Source organism: Hemicordylus capensis, chromosome 6, assembly GCF_027244095.1.
Source record: "Hemicordylus capensis ecotype Gifberg chromosome 6, rHemCap1.1.pri, whole genome shotgun sequence".
Taxonomy (NCBI): Eukaryota; Metazoa; Chordata; class Lepidosauria; order Squamata; family Cordylidae; genus Hemicordylus; species Hemicordylus capensis.
The window spans coordinates 132,863,419-132,887,272 of NC_069662.1; the positions used below are offsets into that span (position 1 = coordinate 132,863,419).

The 23,854-nt window shown below is 42.3% G+C and overlaps 1 protein-coding gene and 1 long non-coding RNA gene across 13 annotated transcripts in view; one reads left to right on the forward strand and one right to left on the reverse strand.

Moving 5' to 3' along the window:
* Positions 1-14,909, forward strand: part of KRIT1 (KRIT1 ankyrin repeat containing) — a 38,616-nt gene extending 23,707 nt beyond the window's left edge. For 10 of the 11 annotated variants that reach the window (XM_053262343.1, XM_053262342.1, XM_053262333.1 and 7 more), the window contains 8 exons: positions 48-155; positions 1,659-1,815; positions 4,893-5,044; positions 5,848-6,014; positions 7,757-7,844; positions 9,468-9,674; positions 11,279-11,395; positions 12,627-14,909. In XM_053262343.1, coding sequence (XP_053118318.1) covers positions 48-155; positions 1,659-1,815; positions 4,893-5,044; positions 5,848-6,014; positions 7,757-7,844; positions 9,468-9,674; positions 11,279-11,395; positions 12,627-12,695 — 1,065 coding nt within the window. In that variant the 3' untranslated portion in view covers positions 12,696-14,909. Of the gene's footprint in view, positions 1-47; positions 156-1,658; positions 1,816-4,892; positions 5,045-5,847; positions 6,015-7,756; positions 7,845-9,467; positions 9,675-11,278; positions 11,396-12,626 lie in introns of those variants that run through there. The other variant, XM_053262335.1, reaches the window with a different exon arrangement.
* On the reverse strand, positions 14,634-23,854 carry LOC128330081 (uncharacterized). 2 transcript variants are annotated; one of them, XR_008309946.1, is made up of 3 exons: positions 23,552-23,854; positions 20,034-20,129; positions 14,634-15,215 (listed from the first exon to the last, which is right to left on the reverse strand). It is a non-coding gene; the product is annotated as an uncharacterized LOC128330081 (long non-coding RNA). The 2 variants fall into 2 exon arrangements; XR_008309947.1 differs by lacking the exon at positions 14,634-15,215 and adding an exon at positions 15,224-16,453.

Genomic DNA, 23,854 nt, shown 5'->3' on the forward strand with positions numbered 1-23,854 from the left:
GTATTTAGAAAGCTGTATTTTTAACTCCTTCATATTTTTGTTTATAGCACATTACTGATCAACAAAGAAGAACCCCATTGAATGTCTGTGAAGAGAACAAACAAAATGAATGGGAGAAAACAGCTAACTTGCTGAAGGAGGCCATAAATAAGCCGGTATGCATTCACCTTTGAGACATGTTTACAGTTAGTGAAAAGATACTAAAAAGCAGAAGGAAACACTAATCTCATGGGTAGTCACTAAAATTCAAGTGCCCTATTGTCTGGGCTGCAAAATAATTAGGATTGCATTTCCATTTTTTATCTAATTCCTAATGACTGCTGGCCTTCTAAAATATTCACTTTCCCCCTCAGAGTTATTTTAATTTATGTAAGTTCTTATGCAATAGAAGAATTGGAAACTTGTAAATTTTTAAATGTCAGTTCAGCATGCAAGTTAAGTTTCTTAAAAGCCTGGTGCTCCCAAAGTGACATGAAAACTCCCACTTAAGCATAAGTAGGTAATATTTTATCTTTATGCTAGTTTGCCTTGCATGTTAAAGTTGTTTTTCAATCGGAGATACACATATTTGCTTACCATATACGCCGTGATGAGTATTGCTCCCTCCCCCTTATCTTTGCAAATGTGAAGAGCCCCAGCTTTCTTCCTGATCTTTTAGGTAAGAATAGAGATGATTCCCCCCACTTCCTGCTCCAGTTCATCTTTGTTATGTTTCACTTTCACTCCAAGTGTCTTAGAAGCATTCCATGACACAGATGACCTCCAACTCCCCTGAGTTTGAACTGGTGAGGAGTGCAGGGATCAACCCTGAATTTGTTCTGTACCTCAGAAGTGCTCAGACCCTGCCACTTCATAAGAGCAGCCCTGCTGGATCAGGCCCATGGCCCATCTAGTCCAGCATCCTGTTTCACACAGTGGCCCACCAGATGCCACTGGGAGCTTACAGGCAGGCAGTTGAGGGCATGCCCTCTCTCCTGCTTTTACTCCCCTGCAACTGGCACTCAAAGGCATCCTGCTGCTTCTGAGGCTGGAGATGGCCTATAGCCCTCTGACTAGTAGCTATTGACAGACCTCTCCTCCATGAAGATATCCAAACCCCTCTTAAAGCCATGCAGGTTGTTGGCTGTCACCACATCCTGTGGCAGAGAATTCCACAAGTTTATTATGCGTTGTGTGAAAAAGTACTCCCGTTTGTTGATCCTAAACTTCTTGGCAATCAGTTTCATGGGATGACCCCTGGTTCTAGTGTTATGTGAAAAGGAGAAAAATTTCTATCAATTTTCTCAACACCATGCATGATTTTATAGACGTCTATCATGACTCCCCACAGTCATCTTTTTTCTAAACCAAAAAGCCCCAGGTGTTGTAGTCTTGCCTCTAGTGCTCTAGGCCCCTGATCATCTTGGTTGCCCTCTTCTGCACCTTTTCCAGTTCTACAGTGTCCTTCTTTAGATGTGGTGACAGAATTGTATGCAGTACTCCCAAGTGTGGCCGCATCATCGTTTTGTATAAGGGTATTAGCAGTTTTATTTTCAATCTCCTTTCTAATGATCCCTAGCATGGAATTGGCCTTTTTCACAGCTTCTTCAGCTTAGTGAGTAGTAGGATAGCAAGGCCAAGCAAAATGTGTGGAAACCTGTTTTCATGTTTTCCCATAGTATGAAAAAGTGCGCATTTATCGAATGGATGGATCATACCGCTCTGTGGAGCTGAAGCATGGAAACAACACTACTGTGCAACAGATAATGGAAGGAATGCGTCTTTCCCAGGAAAAACAGCCGTACTTCACTATTTGGATCTGCTCTGAAAACCTTAGTAAGTAACCAGAAAATTGGTATCTTAAGAATGTTTGGAGGAAGGTTTAGAACATGATTATTGCCTTACATAAGTAGTAAATAAGTGAAGTGCTGGTAATATGGAAACATCTAGTATATGTCACGGCCTGAGCTCTGAACAGTAGCATGGAGTCCGATCCTGTGGGGGGAACAGTCAGACCAGAGTAGCCAGCCCCAAGCCCTGATGCCAGACTAGATCCTGAGCATGCCAGCTGGGAGACCCAGAAGTGGAGGCAATGGAAGCAGAGACCCAGTGAACTGGCCTCTTTCTCATTACATACTTTGCTCTCCCTAAAGCCTGCACAGCAACATTGCAACAGGCCAAGAGGGACTTAATAGATTGACTCTGGTTGGATCAAGTTGCTCACTTGGAGCTATCCAGGGTGCTGCAACCCAACTGCTTCACCTCATTTCACCTCACCTTGCTTCATGGGTTCCTGGCTTTGGGACAAGACAATAAAGCAGACTTCTTCAGATTTCTTTTGGCACCTCCATTCTTGTTTCATCAGCAGGAGGAACTGTAAGACCTAAGAGAACCTTCCTAATATGTGAGACTGTGCAACTGGATAAAGTCACTTGGTCCTGTTGGGTCAGTTGGATCCATCTACTTGGCAATATATAGTTGGAAAACAGTGTAACGGGATGTCATTATTATATTAATATTTCCCCATCCCCTGCTTTGCCACTTGTCAGGACTGGGAAAGCTAATCAGATCACATCATCTGTTTCCTCTTCCCCCACCAACTACACATTACTGAGGAGCCATAGGACATTGGCACCCACACATCTCCCCATAACACATAGTTTGGGTCTTAGCTTTGGGGAAATTTGGTTCAAGTCCCTCTTCTGTTGTGGAAGTATTGTCAGACTTTGGGGAAAGTCATCATCTCCCACACCATTAGTAAAAAGACCTCATAGGCTTGTTGTGAGGGCAAAACACAATACAGAACTGCAAGTTAAAAGGGCTATATACATGGGGGGCAGGCGGGGAGAAGGAGATAGTAGGAAATCAAGTCCTTGGTAAGACATGGGCTCACTGAAAAGTGAACTAGAATCTGCTTTGACACTCACTGGCAGTAATTTGAAGGAGGAAGGAAGTCATCTTAGGAAATGTGAATTTTTCTTCCAAACATAGTATTTAGGATTTAATGTAAAGTGTTAATATTTATAAACATGTTCCACTACATGCATGGATGTACTGAACTAAGCTTTTAACTTCTATTAAAATAATTTTGCAGACAATCAAAAAACAGGTTGCTCACCTGTAACTGATGTGATCTAGATCCAGATCTAATGTTATCAAATTAGTGATAACACTATCCAGAGGCATAGTTCTCACAGGTGATCTGTTTGAGATTAGCAGAAAACAGGATTGAATTCCTTCCTGCTCTGCCCCAGTAGATGATCCGATCCTCTTTTAAGCCAAATAACAGGAATCAGTAAGGCACACTGCATTGCTGATATCACTAATGTTTTTACTTGGACTCTGAAGTAGCTGAAATCTCCAGTTTACTGCTCTCTCTTCATGTGCCTTCTCTGGTTAGGAGGTTGGCAGCTGGCAAAAGCCATAAATCATGGTCCCTAGAATCATGGATGATATCTTCTGTGTCTGTTTCTAGTCATTCTTTCAGGTCATCCATCCATCCCTTCCTGGTCTTTCTATCCATCCCTTACGGATCTTTTGAGTGAGTATTCTTTAGAGTTGTAGTGGATTACAGCCTTTGTCTCAAAGCAAGCTCATGTGAGGGAAAGAAATTGAGCTGCCTGGCTAGGCTTCTCCTAAAACTCTTCTGTATTATTGGTAGGTTCAAAATGCTGCCACCACCACCACCCCTCTTATCAACAGAGCTTGAACCTCCCTGGGCTCGGGGTGGAATCCCAGGGGAAACTTACTTAATTTTGCTATGGGACAAGTAAAAAAATCTTCCACGTGCCAGCCTACACATGGTGAGAAAACTGATAACTGCTGAATGTTTGAGGACATGTTTGCACCAGAGAAATCCCACTTCAGCCCCCTCTTTTCCTGAGTTAAAAATCAACTCGAAGAGGCTTGTAAAAAGAAAAGAATTTTTAAAATCTAGTTTTATTAAATTACTATAGACTGCTTCTATCTGAAGCGTTCTAGCTTTCTTAAATACACTCAAAAGTACTTAGTAGATTACAAAAATAGGTTGTCTTAGGCATGCTTAAATGTTTATAGGGTCTCTTGCAACACCCTAGATAGGATGGGCATAGACTAATGTTTCTTATTTTAATTATGTTACAGGTAAACAATAATAGATCAGTATCAGGAATATGTAAAAGCACACACACCAAGGAAATATAGCAACCCCTAAAGCAAAGTCTGACTAAACAAACTTTTCCCTAGTTTAAACTCCCCAAAGCCATAAGCCCTGGCTCATTCCCTTGAACTCACCAAACACCTGACGAGAATTCACACTTCCTGCCCTCCTGTCTTTTAAGGATCTGCAGAGTTATTCTCCTGCAGCCAGCCTCCATGGCCACATATCCTCCTGTGCACCTCCAGCCAAGCTTCTTCTCTAACAAAGAATTCCCTTCTTCCTGGCAACAGTTCTCTAGGTCCCACCCACCTGGCATGCTGATTGACTGAGCCCTGGAGTTCACCAGCCTGTCAGTCAGGATAAGGGTTCACTTCCAGTTAACTCTTTAGAGGGAGGGGAGGCTGGTCACTACAAGAGTCATGATTAAGACTCATTAAAATTTAATGGAACTTAAGTTAGTCATGATTAACTTGTCACATTGATTTCAATGGTGCTAAGTCATAGTGAACAGATCTGGATGCTGCCCTTTTTTTCTGCAAAAAAACCTGGCTTTGACACCTCTTCTATGCAAGGAAATTCATTTTTCTTACTGATACTGATAGTATGGTATAGCATCATTTAGTTTACACTCAATTCATATTTATGAAGTTTTAATTTTTAAAAAATCTCTTCCCTCAAATTAAACTCTATACTGTATTCCTTTACTTGGATGTATTTTAAGAGAGGTAAGTTTTGGGCGGTATAAAAATATGTAAAATAAATAATTGTTGTACAGGTCTTCAGCTGAAGCCATATCACAAGCCTCTGCAGCATGTTCGTGATTGGCCAGAAATACTCACTGAACTGACAAATCTGGATCCTCAAAGGGAGACGCCACAGCTTTTCCTGAGGAGGGATGTGAGACTACCTCTTGAGGTTGAGAAAAAGGTTTGCATTGTTTCTATACCAAATACAGGGACAAAACCAGAGGCCAATATAATAAGGTTTATTTGGACCTTATTCTGAATTCTTTAGGTATAATTTTCTGAGGTTATTTTCCAAGCATAACTAAAAAAAGAAAGATGGTTGCAACAACCATTAAAAATAAAAAATAAATTACAGTATATAAAGCTTGGTGTAGAACACACTAGAAGTGCCTCATCTTCATGTAGGACCCAAGACAGGTCAAAGAAAACACTAGAAGACAGACAGCCACTTAAAATCTGTGGCTGACATCGTGATTAATGAAGTGCACATGTTACTGCAGGGATGCAACAGGGATTCTTGCAGAACTCCCCCAGTCCCTCTACATGTGTGCTGTTGCCTGTGCCTGCACTCTAGAAGCACTTTAGAAACATGTTGTGGATCCTCATGCAGTGTGTGTACATTTTAAATAAATACCCTGGCTGACATCCAGACTAACATTGCACATGCTGAACAATGTTTTGCATTATCTTAGGGGGAGGGTGATTTTGACCAGTTCTCCCCTTCTTTCTGCAGATCTCAGTGCCTCCTGAAAATATGCCCCTGACGGTTCCACAACCCACAAGGACATATTTTGGGGTGGCACAGAAGACAAGAGGGAATATTGGCAAAAATCACTCCTTCCTCATTAGTCTGGATGTTGGCCATCATTTCTGCTTCTAAGTTCAAAACAATAAAGGTTGTCTGTTTCAGGGGAAACTTCAGCATCTCAGGTTTGGCAACTAGTTACCTTCTAGTTTTGTAATTTATTTCTTTTTATGTTACAGATTGAAGATCCTCTGACTATTCTTATCTTATTTGATGAGGCCAGGTACAATTTGTTGAAGGGTTTCTATACCTCACCTGATGCCCAGCTGATAACACTTGCAAGTCTGCTGCTCCAGATAGTTTATGGAAATTATGAGAGCAAAAAACACAAACAGGGCTTCCTAAAGTAAGTGAATTTTAAGTTTCTGTTTTCATTTTTGCTTTTGTAGTGGAAGTATTCAGATGAGACTGTCTGAAATGTGGGTATCTGGTGACAGAATAAGAACCTCTAGGGAAATCTATTCCTTATATGCATCCACACAATGTATTCATTCTGTCTCAATTCAGTTTTTGGTGATTGCTGTCAATGGATTTTTAAGTCAGGGTTTTAGTTTAGTATTATTAATAAGGGAATATTTAAAATGTATTTAAGCTGGGCGATTCAAAGGTAGCTTAAAATAAACTAAAGGGACTGAAGGATTTGTTTAATGATGCTGGGCTTAGTCCTAATTGCTACCAAAGCCTTGGTCCAGATTCCCTTTCTCCACTGCAAAAACACTCACTCACTGGGAACCTCAAAATAAAAGGAACCTTCCCCCCCTTCACTGACTTCTGGTAACTGTTGAGGCAGATAGCCTTGAAATGTGGAGCCCCGAGAGCTCTGATGTAGCTGCCCAGCTGCTGTCCTGGGTCTTTGCCTTGACTGCTGTCTTGGACACAAAGCTGTCTCCACCTAGTTCTCCATTCTGTTGCTGGCCAGTTACCTGCCAGGCTCACTGAAGATGAGGAAGCTTTGCTAGCCAGCTGTTCCCTCAGCGGAAAGTATAGGGGCAGAGCTTCTTAGGTGAGGTGCTCAGATTAGACACTCAGCTTTTTAAAAAGTGTTTTGAGCAGAGCCTACCTTTCTACTCCTCTTCAGCCTTCCTAGTGACCAGCTTTTCGGTGTCTGCCCTCCTACTAGCCTTCCCAGGCTGCCTTCTTCATTCTGCTGCTTCTCTCGTCAGCTCTTCTTCCTCCAAAGCTCTCCATTTGATACCCTAGCCAGCTCTCTGTGATCCTGTTCAGACCCTTCTTTATACTGAGCTCTTTGGAACCTTCCTATTTTCCTTGCTTATACCAATTTAAACAAACCAGTTAAAATACAGAAATTAAAATGTTCAGATAGGCCCATCCAATCCTAACCCAGTAGGCTCCTCTAAATTGCTTTGCTTGCAGAGATCCTTCTGCTTTAGTTTGATTGGACAGGACTTTTATGTGTGGATAGTTTAGAATGCCATCAAAACTCCTGAGCTTTGTTAAAAACTACTGCCTGTAGTCAGACAAAGGTGAAACCAGCCAACCAAGAAAACACACCCTTGACTGGTTATAATGACTCAGTAGAACACACAGAGGTCATATTTTATTGTAACCAAGCATCAATATTACTGTATAAACTAAGCTAATAAAGATGAATAAACTAAGCTAATAAAGATATGCACAAAGTCCCACGTGCACAAAAATAGCTGGTTTTTACTTTAGTTATTTTTGTTTTGGTAGTTGTATTGTACATTTTGGTTGATTTGTTGTAGATTTTGTTGGCTTCTTAAATGAATTTGTGGTAAGCCAGTTTAATTTGTCTTACAGTCAAAGTGGGGTATACATATTAACATACAAACAAAATAAGGATATTGCTTGGTGGAATAAGTCAGCACCTGAAATGTGCACCATCAAACTGATGCTTGGAGATGCTGGCTGATTCTGGACACTTTCTCCCCTTTGTCTAGCTGAGCAGTGTAGTCAAACCTTACTTTGATGACCACCTATTTAGCAAGATTATCATATGCAGCAGGATAGACGTTAACCATCAACACATAGAAAGATTACTTGTTCATGTTGTGGTGTTATATCTGTTGTGTTGAGAAACAGTTAATGTTTTTGACTTATTTCCAGTGAAGAAAATTTAAAATCTATAGTACCGATCACCAAATTAAAAAGTAAGGCACCGCACTGGACAAATCGAATACTTCATGAATACAAGGTGAGAAGGTTACCAGCAACATAATTTAAGGGGGTGGAAAAACCTTGCTTTAAAATGTGCAGTGGGCAACACTCAGACTAAGTTAGTCATGACTAAATCCCAGTGGCTGACATCCAGCACAGCTTTTGGACGGTGGTGTAGGAGCTGCACTGTTGCAGAGAGGCTGCTTCAGAGCTCAACCAGTAAGATCATTCACACGACCAAAGCTTACCCAGCCTGGGGAGGGCTGGTGGGGAGGCAGGAGCCATCCTGCCTTCCCCACACGATCTATGCCACTGTTGGGCTTACAAATGTAGCACACCCACACAACCAGCATGCTATGGCTCCGAGAGTGATGAGGGAGTTGCGGGGGGGGGATGTAGGCTGCAGCCTCCTGCATCCCACAGTGCACCCCGCAAGGAGCATGGTGCATTGGGGAATTTCCCCATCGCCAGGCACTCTAGCCACCCGGCTTTGTGGCTGCTCAGGCTTAAGGCAGCCGAAGCAGCCACATGATTGGAGACTGGGGTGTAAGGGTGCACATCCTTCTACTTCAGTAAAAGCCTGGGGAGAATACTCGGGCTACCTGGTGGGGCAGTTTCAGGACTGAGCCCAATACTAGCGCTCCACACAAGCAGCCCTACCCAGGTAGGGCTGTGCAAGTCCAGGTCGAGCTGCTCATGTGAACAGCCTCACATTGTTGCTGAGCAGCAGAGCATATGCAGGAGGTGTGCACTCCCTTCACCCAAAAAGTACTTTCTGGCTTCCAGGAATTTGTTCCTGAGGGTTGTACAGCCCTCAGGGACATATTCCTAGAAGCCAAATAGCATTTTGGGAAGAAGGGGAGAAAGGCAAAAATTACTTCCCCTCCTGCTGTGTGGTTTCTCTTCTGCTCAGCAGCATGGTGGCTGAGCTCCAAAGCAGCCTCTCTGTGAGGACACAGCTCCAGCTCACCCTTCCTAATGCTGTGCTGGATGTCAGCCATTGAAATTAATAGGACTTAAGTTCATTCCAACTAATTTGTCTCATTGATTTCAATAGTAACTAGTAACTTGTCTGGATACTCACCTTTATTTTCTGGAAACGTTATGCTGACAGTAAAAAAAAAAAAGACAAAATATCATTAAATGACTATTGTTGAGTCATTGATATTAGGTAATATGTTTGTTTTATTTTTAGATTTGAGCTGAAAAATTTATTTAGCTGTGAAACAGCATATCCTTGGCAACAGTACCAATCAAGATTATGTATACATGAAATGGGGTACTGCAAGGTTAAAATCTTTTGTCTTAAGAGCTCAAAAATCTTCAGAGGTCAAAATCATTTGTTTTATTTTTTTTGTGTGCCAACTCAGCTGTTACTAAATTTTGTGAAGCATGATGCATTTGCTCCAGCATGATCTTATTAAAGTCAGTGGCACAAATGGTTATAAATAGGAGTTCTGAATTCCTTTTAGTTTTTTGCGTATGCTGGTAGACTGCGTAACATCACAGTGTTCTTAAAGAACGTATGCTTGCCATTTTATCCTGCCCTAACCGCCCAGGGGCTTTTTGTATAGGGTGTTATATAAATGCACTAAATAAACTTAATCCAGATTAAAGTTAAAACCCTATCTTCTGTGGCTATGTCAACTTGTATTTCTAGAGTCTCAGTACTAGTGAGGGCGTGAGTAAAGAGATGCATCACCTGCAGCGCATGTTTTTGCAGAACTGCTGGGAGATTCCCACCTATGGAGCTGCTTTTTTCACAGGACAAGTATTCACAAAGGCAAGCTCAAGTAATCATAAAGTCATCAGAGTGTACGTCGGAGTAAACGTCAAAGGACTGCATCTTCTCAATATGGAAACCAAGGTTTGTTTGGCCATGTTACTATTTTAAGTAGCAAACACTACTTGTGAACATAAATACAGGCTTGTGCATTCAGCATATCACAGGTATTTTAAGATGCTCCTCCCTGGGCATCCCAGACTGCATTTTAGCTTCCCCAAGTCTGGGACAAATGCCAATGATACAAAGACTCTCTTGAAAAGATACCAGTGTGCATGCACCAGAGGCAATATCAGGAGCTTTCATGCTATATTCTTAAACTGCTTATTAAATGGAGGGTAATTTAGATAGGAGTTCCTGGGAACATTTTATCGGGCCAAATGGGAAATGACATCAGCGGCTCACACAGCCCAGAGAGTCGAACCTCCAAGAGAGATGCAGGCTTGCTGTTTCCATGTCCTCCAGATCCTGTCCACACAGCTTCCGAAGCTGCTTGTCATAACTTTTGGATAATTTTTGCAAAAGTGGATTTAATGCAACCAATGCAGAATTCATATGACAAGTTCCAAAAAGCTCCAGATGGCTCTGAAAGATTTGAACTCCTCTCTCCATGAGAGATTTATTTAGAGCCAGGGTGGATTTGATTTAAATCAAACTGATTTAAATCACGATTTAAATCACGATTTAAATCACTAGCAGGGTGGATAAAAATAAAAAAAATCCGATTTAAATAAAAAAATCCGATTTTTTTGATTTAAATCTGATTTTTTTGATTTAAATCTGATTTTTTTTATTTTTATCCACCCTGCTAGTGATTTAAATCGTGATTTAAATCACAATTTAAATCCGTTTGATTTAAATCAAATCCACCCTGTTTAGAGCTCTCTTTGAAAGAATTACTCTTGGTTTAGGTTATGTGACCTCCTTTTCTGTGTCATTCAGTTGCACCCCCAGGCCACAATGGAGACAGGACACACATAACTGGAATAAACTAGGGCTACTTTATTGATAAAAAATACATAACCAAAACTTGCAGTGAGGAACCTAACTAACCAAAGTGTGGGTCAGCATCATAAAGAGGACTGCTCCACATCAACCCTCCGGGCCGCAAAACACTGAAGAGTTGTTCCTTGGCCCTCGCCCACCTTAAATGGTCCTCCAGCCTAACACTATTACCAAAACAACTTACCCCAACCTGCACTTTCCTGCCAAGAGACCAAACAATTCTAAATACTTTTAAACCCCTGCATCTCGAAACTCAGTAAGAAGTAGGTGAAAAGGCCACATCTGCCGCAGCCCAAAAAATTCCTACTGGGCCCTAACTGAGCCTAACCCTCACTGAGCACGGGTGGGTGGGTGGGTGCTTTGCAAAAGAGCAACTGGCAAGGATGAGAACAGGCCATCCCTTTTAACTGGCTGATCCTTGCCCTGATTGGTCAGCCCCGACCACATGCAGGGGGAGGCAAAATGGCGGCCCGCATGTCTGCCTCGGTGCCGGGAACACAACCCTGGCCCCTACCCTACTGAGAATCAGGGTGGCAGGGATCAGCATTCCAGAACCAAATGGATGTCAGACATCCATTTTAGAAAAACTGGGCCAGATACACACACTACTGAGAAAAGCATCCTTGCTTAATGACAATTTAGAGATTATTTGGCTTTTCAGTTTGTTTACTTTTATATTACAGGCTTTGCTCATAAGTTTAAAATACGGTTGTTTTATGTGGCAATTGGGAGATGCAAATACCTGTTTTCAAATACATAGTCTGGAAAACAAAATGAGCTTTATAGTTCATACCAAGCAGGTAAGCAATAGTTTACTGAATAGTTCTTTGCTCACATTCAAAATATGCATCAATACTGGCTGACATACTGAGGAAAATTACTCATAGTAGTCCCATTGAGCCACCTAATGGTGCAGCAGGAAAATGACTTGACTAGCAAGCCAGAGGTTGCCGGTTCAAATCCCCACTGGTATGTTTCCCAGACTATGGGAAACACCTAGATCAGGCAGCAGCGATACAGGAAGATGCTGAAAGGCATAATCTCATACTACGCAGGAATGGCAGTGATAAACCCCCTCCTGTTATCATCTATTCTACCAAAGAAAACCACAGGGCTCTGTGGGCGCCAGGAATCAAAATCGACTCGAAGGCACACTTTAACTAATCCCATTGAAATTAAAAGGACAAGTTAGATGTACTCGAGACCCAAAGGTCAAACTTTGGTGTTGCCTTTACCATCATGTGTCTTAGGATGCTTCATGTTAACATTAAATATATAGTACATTAAATGAAATCATTTTAAGTTTCTTGTACCGCATATAAATTGGCTAACCACCAAAAGTGGGGAGTGGGCATAATTATTTTTGTATGTAGTCGTAACTGACTTGTATGCTACACTTTTGGCTCCTCTCATCTAGGATGAGAGAGGGTCAGGCAGCATCCCTCCTCTTCACACGACTGGCTGGCCATGTGCTCAGGCTCAGTACACCCTTCTCTCAGCCGGACTGACAAGCTCAGCCATGATGGAAATGCTGGCTGGAGCTCATTGTTGGCATTGTCCTTGCTGCCAAGCCTGGCTGTCAGTCCGGATGAGGGAGGGGTAGGCTGAACCTGAGCACCTAGCCAGCCACTCAAGTGAAGAGGAGAGGGAGAGGTGGGTGGGGTCAGGTCACAGGTATGCTGTGGAGCCCTGGCCATGAGATTCCAGAGGATGGGAGGAGGAAGGAAGCCACCATGTCGAGTTAGGGGTTGGTTGGTTTTGCCTGATTCCAGGGCATAGTCACTTAGCTTGTATTTTATTTCTCACAGACTTTGGCAAGATTTAGTTTTGGGAGAGTCACAATTCTTGACTGCTTTTATGGGGTACCTAAGCTGAAGCTTTGACATAGAAGGGGTGCACTTGTTTTTAAAAAGTTGAAAACTCTGGCTTTAATGTTGAGTATTAAGATAGAAGTTGAGGTGTTTATTTTTCAAAGCTGGCAGTAATTACTATTGTTGTTTGGAAAATCCTGATTTGCTTTTCTTTTTGTAGGCAGGTCTCATTGTAAAATTGCTGATGAAATTGAGCAGCCAGTTGATACCTAGTGAAAGAAGCAACTGAAATAAATTGAAAATGGTTCTGCAGTGATTTGTGTGAAGCAAAACCCAAAGTATTATAAATAAAAGCCTTGCATGTGTGTGAGTTGTACAGACTGAAATATGTTCAATACAATGGAAGTTGTATTGTTTGTTTGTAAAACTGTATTGCAGTTGTTTTGCTATAACCTTTCAGAGGTTTCATTTGCAAAGCCATGAGATGAAATCATGGCTGACATCCAGATTACCACTGCATGTGTGGAAAAACATTCTGTGTGTGCAACAGGGGAGAGGTGCTGTTCACCATTTTGCCCTTTCTCTGCAGCCCACTAGGCCTGCCCAGAAATAGGTTTCTTCAGTGACATATTTTCAGGAGGCACAGTGCGCTGCAGTTGAAAGGGGGGCTTAGCAAAAATCGCTCATTGCCCGTTTTATATGTGGAATGTTCTTCCACATGCACATCATTATTCTGGATGTCAGCCCTTATTTTGTGTAGAAAGCATGTATATACATTCAGTTGGACCAGTATTAAAGAAAACCAGGTATACTGTTGTTCCGGATACATTGTCAACATTCTTCTGTTGTTGCACATGAGTACAATTACCATACAGCATAATCAGAAAAATGTCATGAAATTTACAGAAACATACCATATTTACCCAAAGATAAGATGACTCTGAATTTAAGACAAGCCCCTTAAAAAAATACAGGTTTTACCTCTATTTACCAAATGAGGACTCTGAATTTAAGATCGCCCCCTTATTACTAACATCAAAAACTTGCAAGTCTTGGATTAATGTACATACAGTAACTTGTAGTAGGCAGTAAGCATCCTATATTGAGCATAGTGCAATTTAATAATTACAAACTGAACTCCATGGCTGGGATTAAACAACATATACACACCAGGCATTTCTCACTCCCTTCCCAGTGCAGCTCTTAAAAGGGGGGGGGATGCTGACAGCATGGGTAGCCCTCCAGAGCAGCATTGAATCCTGTGCAAGTGGTTGACGCCAGAAAGGGAAATCAGCAAATCCTCCTAATGAATGTTGTGAATGTTATACACTTGTGTATAGAGCTCATTCAAATCTGACTTATTTTATTTTTAATTGGAGTTTCTTCATCACTTAACTGAAAATAATGGGTATAAGATATAACAAAATATATACTGCTGTATATTAGGGGTGTGCATGAACTGGTTTGAATGTCTGGCGGTTCAGCTGGTTCGAAGGTGGGAGGGGGATATCTTTAAGGATGTGGATGGGTGCTCTTACTCCTCCCGCTGTGTTTCCCCCGCCAGCACTGTCTTTTAAAACAATCTGACGAGGTGGCAGTGTACCTCCATGCTGCCCCGGTGTCTCCTCAGACTGGAAGTGCCTGGTGTGTGTGCACGTACAGGGGAAACTCAACGGAAGGGGTAAGAGCACCCTCCCCCAACCTTAAAGATATCCCGCCCCCACCGAACTGGCAGGCGCCAGTTCTGTGCACACCACTATTGTATATTGATTTGGAATACTGTATGGAGACTGTCCACCTTTAATTGGGTCCAATGTGTTGTGTACTTATTGCATTTTTATACTTACAAAATGTTAGTTTTATATATATAATTTATTTTGTTTATGAACAACAGATTTTTAAATATATATATTTGTATAAAGCTTAGACTTTAGTTGGTTTTTGCTTAAAAAAATATTCTGTTGAATAAGCCATTATTGTTGATTTTAGTATGCATACTCATGTCTGTGCCTTTATGAATCAAAATTAATCTTGTATGATGAAGGGTATAGGAATGCTTCTGATATTACAATTTAATTCATGAGGGCATTCCTGTAAGTTTCTCCCATGAATAAAGTCTTGGCTCCAAGAAGAGCAGTAACCTTAAAAAAACAAAACAAACCCCCCCAAAAACCAACCATTAAAAAGCTGAAATACCATCAAGAAGGTTCACTACTGAAATTAAACATATCTGCAGAATATGTGCTTTATTCTACTGGCAAATGAGCTGTATTTGCAAATGGTACTGAATTGTATTGCCTATACCTGAAGCAACCCCCCGCAGCTGTTCTGAGCTGAGTTTTTAAATAAATAATAATAAATACGGTTGTTATTTAACATCCAGGAACTGTATACCATAGCGCTTCATGCATGTATATAGGTTTTACTGCTTATGTTTCACTTAAACATACATAATTGCAATGTTCTTATTTATTACTACTATCAAATAAACAGATTTGCAGTAGTGACCTGGTTGAGTTGTTTTTTAAAGTTCACCTAACAGTTGATCTTTTTTTGCATTTTAAAATGTTATTGGTTTTTACCCTAACAGTTGATCTTTGAGGTGATCTATTTTCCCTCACAAAATGGGTTCTGTGCCTGCACAGTAATTTCTGTGAGAGAATGCCATAGCTTCTTGAGGTACTCTTCAATTCCTCCAAATCGTACGTGAGGCACGACTGTTGTCTTTGGCAGGAGGGTGTCTTCTCAATTCCTTCCCAACCACAATGGTGTTTACCTTGTGAAAGATTTGCTTCTCTTTCCTCAGTTCCTGAAAGAATACAAGGCTATTTTACTCTGTCTTTTCGGACAACTGACCTTTTAAGTTTGCTCTTTAGATTTTGTTTCAGTTATTGTTCTAATAGACATTTAAAAGACTTTTAAGAAGCGTACTTCTTGCTGGGGAACTCTCCCTTCCTCTGACAAACATGACTTGTTTATTGAACTTTGATGCTGATGACCATCGGGATTGTCAACACAGATGATGTTGACCTCGATGCGATCCCCACATAATTCTCTCCGACAACGGTCCAAAAAGAGCTGGAGAGCTTTCAGACCTCTTTGGATGCTACGGGATCATTTGAAACATCAGCCTTGATGCTGATGCCATCAAGATCGGCCACCGTGACTTTCACAACCACTGTGCATTGGTTGTACTACCGATGCCATTGACACCCCATCTGATCTGACCCAATACTGATCCTGATGCCAGCAAACAAGGCTCACCAAGTGAGCCCTCAGAAAAATGTGACTGGCACCTCTATAGCACCTCCCCTATAGTGGTGGATGTGTTACCAGATAACTCACTAATTCAGGCCATGACAACAGGCCTGATTCAAGCAGATGTCTCTCTTTGAAGGAAACTTCCCCAAAGGTAACAATACCAAACAACTTGACTCCAAAAACGTTTGGGATTGCTAAAGGGATCTACGCTCTCTACCAACTCAGGATCCACCTTTAGGGGATTTTCCATGCATGAACGGGATTAAGATTAGGAGTCCGAAGCCTTGCCTGTCCATGCCCTCTCCATCTTACACACCAACCTATTGCTAGAGGGAAAGGTTCCACCACTCCGCTCCACATTATTCAACCATAATGCACCCTATAGACTACTGGAGCTCTCTGGGCACATTGGACCCTGGCTACCCAAGAGGTTTCAGAGATTCATACTATCTGCCATCTCCTGGACCTCCCTTAGGATTTTGAAGAGTACAGACTCTGGAAGTCAAAGAAACTAAAGGGCAATCTCGAAAAATTCCACCAAGGACTGGGCTCAACCCGTCTTCCCTACTGGAGAACCTCCTTTTAAAAGACCTTCAGTCCCCAGTCTCAACCTCCTCAAAAGGATATCCTGCAAGGATAGCATTCTGAATTTTCTTGTTTTCATAAATTTATTCAGGTGACATAGGTCCATTATGTGTTAGCTCAGGGAGCTGCTCAGATCTTCTATTACAGTATCCAGATGCTGAACCTGACAGCTTGGAGACTGAACTTTTAGATGGCTTCCTCCTAAATGAAAGGAATGAACAAGATGTAACTATAAATGAAAATGGAAGAGATTCACACAGTATGCTGCTGCTAAAGAATTTGATCCCTATAAGGCTTCTATTTGCTGAATCCTTTTATTTGACAACTCTAAAAAAAACTCAGGCCTATCCAATGCCTCATATTTTTGCACTCTCAGCAAGACATCCTAGATGGAATGCATGCTCTGTATTCTCTCACCCTGACTCAAAAAGATTCCTGAAAGGAATCAGTAACCTATTTCCACCAGTCAGAAAGCCTACTGAACCTTGGAGCATTTCATTCGTTGTATCCACAATTACAGAGCCTTCATTTGAACTGCTAGCCCTTCTCATCTCCTTAAGTGTGGTTGTTCACTTAAAAAACCACATACTTGGTTGTCATTGCATCGGCAAGGAGACTCAGTGAACAAACAGCCCTCAGGGTTGACTCCCCTTACACAATGTTCTTTCCAAACAAAGGGGCCATTCAGGTGACCGGGGGGGGGGGGGCGGGGGACAGGCTGGTCCAACTCATCTCCCCTCCGGACAATTGCTGGAACATTTCTGGAAGCAAGGATCACACTTTCAGATGAACTCTGGAGGCCAGGACTTGTCCTGGCCTACAGATATCCCAAAATGCACTGTGTGACATGCACGGTGTGTTGGGGGATTCCTCCAGAAGACAGGCATTCTAGGAGCCTGTCTCTGTTTCCCCTGGGGCCAAATGCAGCCCCAGTGAACACATGATCCCGGAGTCCAGGTTAAGGGCCTGCTCAAAACTTTAACCCCAGCTAAAAGCCGGGCTAGGTGATACTGCCTCACCAGGATTGGGCCCAATTCCAGCAGCTCTCACATGCAGCCTAACCCAGGCTGGGCTTCCATAGCCTGGGTTAGGGTGTGTGTGAGAACAGCCTCAAAGTCATCCTAAGGACAGATCCAACCTTCAGACCCACAGTGGTCCCAAAATTCCACTTGAACCAAGGCATAGTCTTATCTTCCTTTTTCATGAACCCTTCTATTCCTTTGGAGAAGTCAGTGCACTCCTTAGATGTCAGAAGGTCCATGTTGTGCTTTATGGTCAGAACGAAGGAGCTTAGAAATAAGGGTGTGCATAGAACTGGCAGCGGAGCCGAACTGCCAGTCCATTAACCATTTCATTAGAATTAGCTGGCGGTTCAGTTCGTGCTGTTGAACTGGGTCAACCTGGTTCGAGCACCTTGCTTGTAAAGGGGCATCTGGTAAGGATTCCCCTTTACAAGCAAAGGGAGATTCTTTACCTAAAAAAGTTCAGAGGGTGGGTGAGAGCGTACCTTACAGGCTGTGGTGGCCCCTCTTGGCCCTGCCGGTTCTACCCTCTCACACTGCAGGTTGGCGGGTGGCCTAGTTCCGGCTGCCGTGCAGGCATGGAGAGGTGCACGAGGGGAGCACTGGTGGGGTTGAGAGGGGCTGCTGCCGGCATGGACCACTACTGCTGGGGAGCCTTTTTAGGGAGGAAATCCCCCTTTGCTTGCAATCCTTACCAGATTCTCCTTTGAGCAAGGCGCTCAAACCGGGCCAAACCAATGCAATCTGAACTGGGCCCAGTTGAGTTCAAACTTGGACGGGGCCAGTCCTGTTCAAGCTCGAACCGGGCAAGTTCAAATCAAACCAGGTTCTGCATATCCCTATTCAGAAAGTCAGATAAATGATCTATAAAGGGAAGGAAGAGGTACAGACTATTTCAAGGCAGAGACTATAGCACTGGCTAGTAGTAGTAGAAAAGTTACCCAGGTTTTCCTTCTTCCTTGCTTCCACACAACCAGAGGATGGGAGCACACAGTTCCCAAACCCGGGTAGAACACAGTTTGTGATAGTGTGAATGACTTCAACATGTCAAGCCTCCTTCTAGAGTCAAGGCACACTCTACTAGAGCTATGGCCATTTCAGCAGCTCATATGTCGGGCATAAGCATGATAGATATTTGCAAAGCAGCTACATGATCCTCAGACCTCCCTTTTGTTAATATAGGGTGCAATATAGCCCATTCCACAATATTGGCCACAATATAGCCCAATATAGGGTATAGCCATAGCCCATGGGCTATGTTAATGGGTATGTCAGCCTCTGAACCACAGCAACAGGATTCCTCCCAATGATCTTCCACAGATTATGAGTTATAAATGAGAGCTAGGATGTTCGCTGGGCAGAGTGACCTGATGACATCGAACTGGAAGCACTAATTCTTGTGCAGTGTTATTTCTCTGACACCTTGAACTTGGGAAACAATGCATCACAATAAATTATTAAATTGTAAGATTATTGTAATGTAATTATGACATTTATTTGGCAATCTAACTGTTATGTAGTGCATACATCAACCAAGCAAAACTAGTAGTAGACTCATAGTGTTACAGGGTCCAGAAATGTGACTATCTGTACACCCCCTTGGCACTCCTACAGAGGTACTTGGTCTGCTATAACTTTTGTTTGAGAGAAAAGAGTCCAGGAAAAGAACAGTGTTCAGAACTAAAGCTAAGAGTAGCTTTGGGAGTCTGGTGAGGAGGGAAGCATGGCCACCGCATCCTATCTCCATAGGAATCTGCATAAGGCTCCCTGTCACCCCAAAACATATAGCCTCTCTTCAGCATTCCTGAGACTCTCAAACTGGGTACCATTGCTTTTCTCCCTTTTCAGCCCCTTTCCACATTCCCTATCTAGGCATTAAAGCCACTCAACCTTTCTTCCTGGATCTGCCTAAGCCTTAGAGGCTGACAGCATGCCTGGCTGACACATGTCAGGGCACCAGTCCACAATCATCATGGGCCACATATGTACATGTCTGCTTGGAACAAAAGTTAACACTAAAACACAAAAAATCAAACCTCCTGCTTGCTCCACCACAGCCTCCAGTTGGTGCTCGGCTTCAGGGCACCAGTTCATCATCATCATAGGCCAAGTGGTGTGTGTCATATGTGTCAACAGAACTAATGGGCAGACTGTGACATATCTGGTTTGGGGGTTGGCCAGAGTGGGGGCAAGCTGACGGTGGTGTGTCAGTGGGTGTGAGTGACCATGAGGCTATTCTCACGATTGCCCCAAAGTGGGCTAAGGGAGCCTACCCTGCTTTGGGGCAATTGTGTGCTGCAACGGGAGCCACATGACTCCCAGCAGCTAACGGTCATAAATACCCCTCCGCTTAGACAAGGTTAACAGAGTGATTGCTCCGTTTACCTCAGCTTTTTGCTCATGTGTTGCTGCAGTGCCGCAGCACCCCGGGCTCGGGGATCTCTCCAGGAAGCCTTAGAGTCAACAAATCCTCCAAAATCCCTAAAACTTCCCAGGTAATTCTATCTTCCAGTCTAGTGAGAGCCAGCGTGGTGTAGTGGTTAGAGTGCTGGACTAGGTCCGGGGAGACCCGAGTTCAAATCTCCTTTCAGCTATGATACTTGCTGGGTGACTCTGGACTGGTCACTTCTCTCTCAACCTAACCTTCTTCACAAGGTTGTTGTGAGGAGAAACTTAAGTATGTAGTACACCGCTCTGGGCTCCTTGGAGGAAGAGCACAATATAAAATGTAAATATTATTATTATTATTTATTTATTACCTGTGGCCAAAAATTGGCAGGACCATAAGATTGAAAAAGTTGTAGAAAATGAAGATTCAAAAATATTATGGGACTTCCGATGACAAACTAGACAAACTGTAATCGAGAAGAAAGAAAAACAAGTTAAAATAACCGACATAGCAATACCAAGTGATAGCAGAATAGAAGAAAATGAAATAGAAAAAATAACAAATCACAAAGATCTACAAATTGAAAGGCTGTGGCACAAGAATCCCAGTAGTAATTGGCGCCCTAGGTGCAATTCCAAAACACATTGAAAAGCACCTCAACACCATAGGGGCCACAGAAATGACCATCAGCCAATTACAAAAAGCAGCTTTACTGGGAACAGCCTATATTCTACGAAGATATCTATTATAATAATAACAGCAACAATATTGATAATAAAATTCAGCCATCCCAGCTCCTTGGGAAGCACTCAATGTCTGGATAAAACAAACCAGTCAATAACACCTGTCTGACTGTGTAACTAATAATAATAATAATAATAATAATAATAATAATAACAACTTAATTAATTACTAATACTTGGGCATTCTACATTACAAATACTTGGGCATTCTCCAGGCTGATAACATTGCACACACTGAAGTTAAAAGAAAAATTGGAAGTGAATACATCAGGAGAGTTCTATAAATCCTCAAGTCCAAACACAATGGCGGGAACACCATACAAGCCATAAACACCTGGGCTATAGCTATTATCAGATACAGTGCAGGAATAATAGACTGGACCCAGGCAGAGCTAGAGATGCTAGATTGTAAGACCAGGAAAATAATGACCATCAATCATGCTCTGCACCCCCGCAATGATGTAGATAGGCTATACCTCCCTCGCAGCTCAGGTGAAAGAGGAATGCTGCAAGTCCATCAAACAGTAGAGGAGGAGAAAAGAGGCCTTGAAGAATATATAAAGGACAGTGAAGAAGATGCACTTAAAATGGTCAATAACGAGAAACTATTCAACACCAGTGAAACAAAGCAGGCCTACAAGAAAGAACAAATCAAGAACCAAGCAGAAAAATGGAAAAATAAGCCATTGCATGGTCAATATTTGCACAATATAAGTGGAAAATCAAACATCACCAAGACCTGGCAGTGGCTCAAGACAGGCAACTTGAAGAAAGAAAAAGAGGGTTTAATACTGGCTGCACAGGAACAGGCACTAAGAACAAATGCAATAAGACCAAAAGTAGAAAAATAAACAACAAATAGCAAGTGCCACCTCTGTAAAGAAGCAGATGAAACAGTGGACCACCTAATCAGCTGTTGTAAAAAGATCGCACAGGCTGACTACAAACAAAGGCATGACAAAGTAGCAGGGATGATACACTGGAACATCTGCAAAAAATACAAGCTACCTGTAGCCAAAAATTGGTGGGACCATAAAATTGAAAGAGTTGTCAAAAACGAAGATGTAAAAGTATTATGGGACTTCTGACTACAAACAGACAAACATCTGCCACACAATACACCAGATATAACTGTAGTCCAGAAGAAAGAAAAACAAATCAAAATAATCGACATAGCAATACCAAGTGACAGCAGAATATAAGAAAAAGAAACAGAAAAAATAACAAAATATAAAGATCTACAAATCAAAATTGAAAGGCTGTGGCAGAAAAAGACCAAAATAATGCCAGTAGTCATTGGTGCCCTAGGTGCAATTCCAAAATATCTTGAAGAACACCTCAACACCATAGGGGCTACAGAAATCGCCATCAGCCAACTACAAAAAAACACTTTACTGGGAACAGCCTACATTTTGCGGCGATACCTATAACAACAACAATATTGATAACAAAATTCTGGCATCCTAGGTCCTTGGGAAGGACTCAATGTCTGACTAAAACAAACATGTCAATAACACCTGTTTGACTGTGCAAACAAGAAATAATAATAACTAGCTGAACCAGCACAGAGAATCTGTGTGGCAGTACACTCCCCCCACCTTCTGCCTACTTCCCCTGCCCCTTCTGCCTCAGTCTCCTCCCCCATCGCCTTCTGTCCCAGCCTTCTCTCCCCCCCCCACTTCTGCCAGGCACCCCACCACTGCAAAGCAGGCAAACTTCACGGCAGATACACTTGCTGTTTTGCGGTCCCTCAGTCTTCGTTTTGCAGTACCTCATGTCATCGCCCATTGAGGTCACTTGAGGAGGTCTGTCTCCAGTTGCCACCAACTCATTTGGTGGCTACACAGGGAGAGACGGGCCTTCTTGGTTGCTGCCCCAAGACTGTGGAATGCACTCCCTGCTGGGATAAGAGCCTCCCCATCTCTAGCAATTTAAAAAAAACTTCTGAAAACACATCTCTCCTACCAAGCTTTGTCAGCTTTTTAAAACTTGTTTTTAAATTGTTTTGGCTATTTAATTGTTGTTTTATGATGTTTCAATTGTTAATTATTGTTTTGTGCTGTTTTATAATTTCTGCTTTAATTTTTAATTGATTTTAATGGTATTTTAATGTAAACCGCCCTGAGCCTTTTGGAAGGGCGGTATACAAGTTTTAATAAATAAATAAATAAATAAATAAATTGCTGCCAGCCCCAGCCGTCCCCTCCCAGCTGCCCCCAACCACCGAATTTCCTCCCGCTCCTTGAGGACGCTGCTTGAGGACGCTCCTTGAGATCGGGTGTTCGTTGTCTCTGTGCCCTCAGCCAAGATCCTTGGGTCCTCACAGGGGTCCGGTTTCCTCCTTTCCTCTTTAGTTTTCCTCCTTCCTTCTTTCCCCCAACTCTGCCGATGCCTTGCTAACCGCTCTCTCCCGCCTGCCTCTCTCCCTGCCACCGTTCCCTCCCAAGGCAATGTTCCACCAGGCATCCAGATGCATCCCCACATCCTACGCAGTTCCCAATGCAGTCAGCATAAGAGAATTAAATATATAGATAATAATAATAAATTGTCATAAAGGGATAGCAAATCAGAAGAAATATCTGATGAAAATATCAACATTGGCCAGAGAGTCAAAGTAACTTCATTCAGCCATGAAGACTGTATTATCACCTATTATTGCTGTTACCAATGTCTTTATTCAGTTTCACTTAAGAATGGTCACCCACAGTAACTCTTACATTCTTTTCCATAGACATTTGGTTCTCAGTGTTCACAGGTCTGGGTCCCACCCTTGAGGCTTTAACGGGAAACCATGGTTTCTTAACTTAGCATAGCCAGTAAGACAATTTTATCTAAGAACATAAGAACAGCCCTGCTGGATCAGGCGCAAGGCCCATCTAGTCCAGCGCACAGTGGCCCACCAGATGTCGCTGGAAGCCACAGGCAGGAGTTGAGGGCATATCCTCTCTCCTGCTGTTACTCCCCTGCAACTCCCCTGCAATCTCCTATTACTGCTGTTGTGAATCATCTATTTCTTGCATGTTAATTTTCTTTATTTATCACATGTATACACTACCTGATATATAGATCTCTAGGTGGTTTATATACAATTTAAATTAGAAAGTTAAAAGCAGCCAACATTAAAACAATTTACTCACTACTGTACCTCTTCCATCCATAGCTCTTTCACTCCACTGTTCACGGTGTTCTCTTTCTCTTTCCCCAGGTATGTGTATACATACCTGTCAACCAACATCATACATCCAATGAAGTCAATTCTAACCCATTAACTTATGTTGAAATACATTTGTTAGTTTTTAAGTTTCAACAGGAGTCTTTGCTGTTTGCCAAAGATACTCCTTCTCTTAGATGTGCTTACAAGTTGTGAAGGTTAATTATAAAGATTGGCTGCACCTGAGTAAGTGCTTGCCAGTTATAAGAGAGAAATGAGCAGGGTGCCAGGATGGAA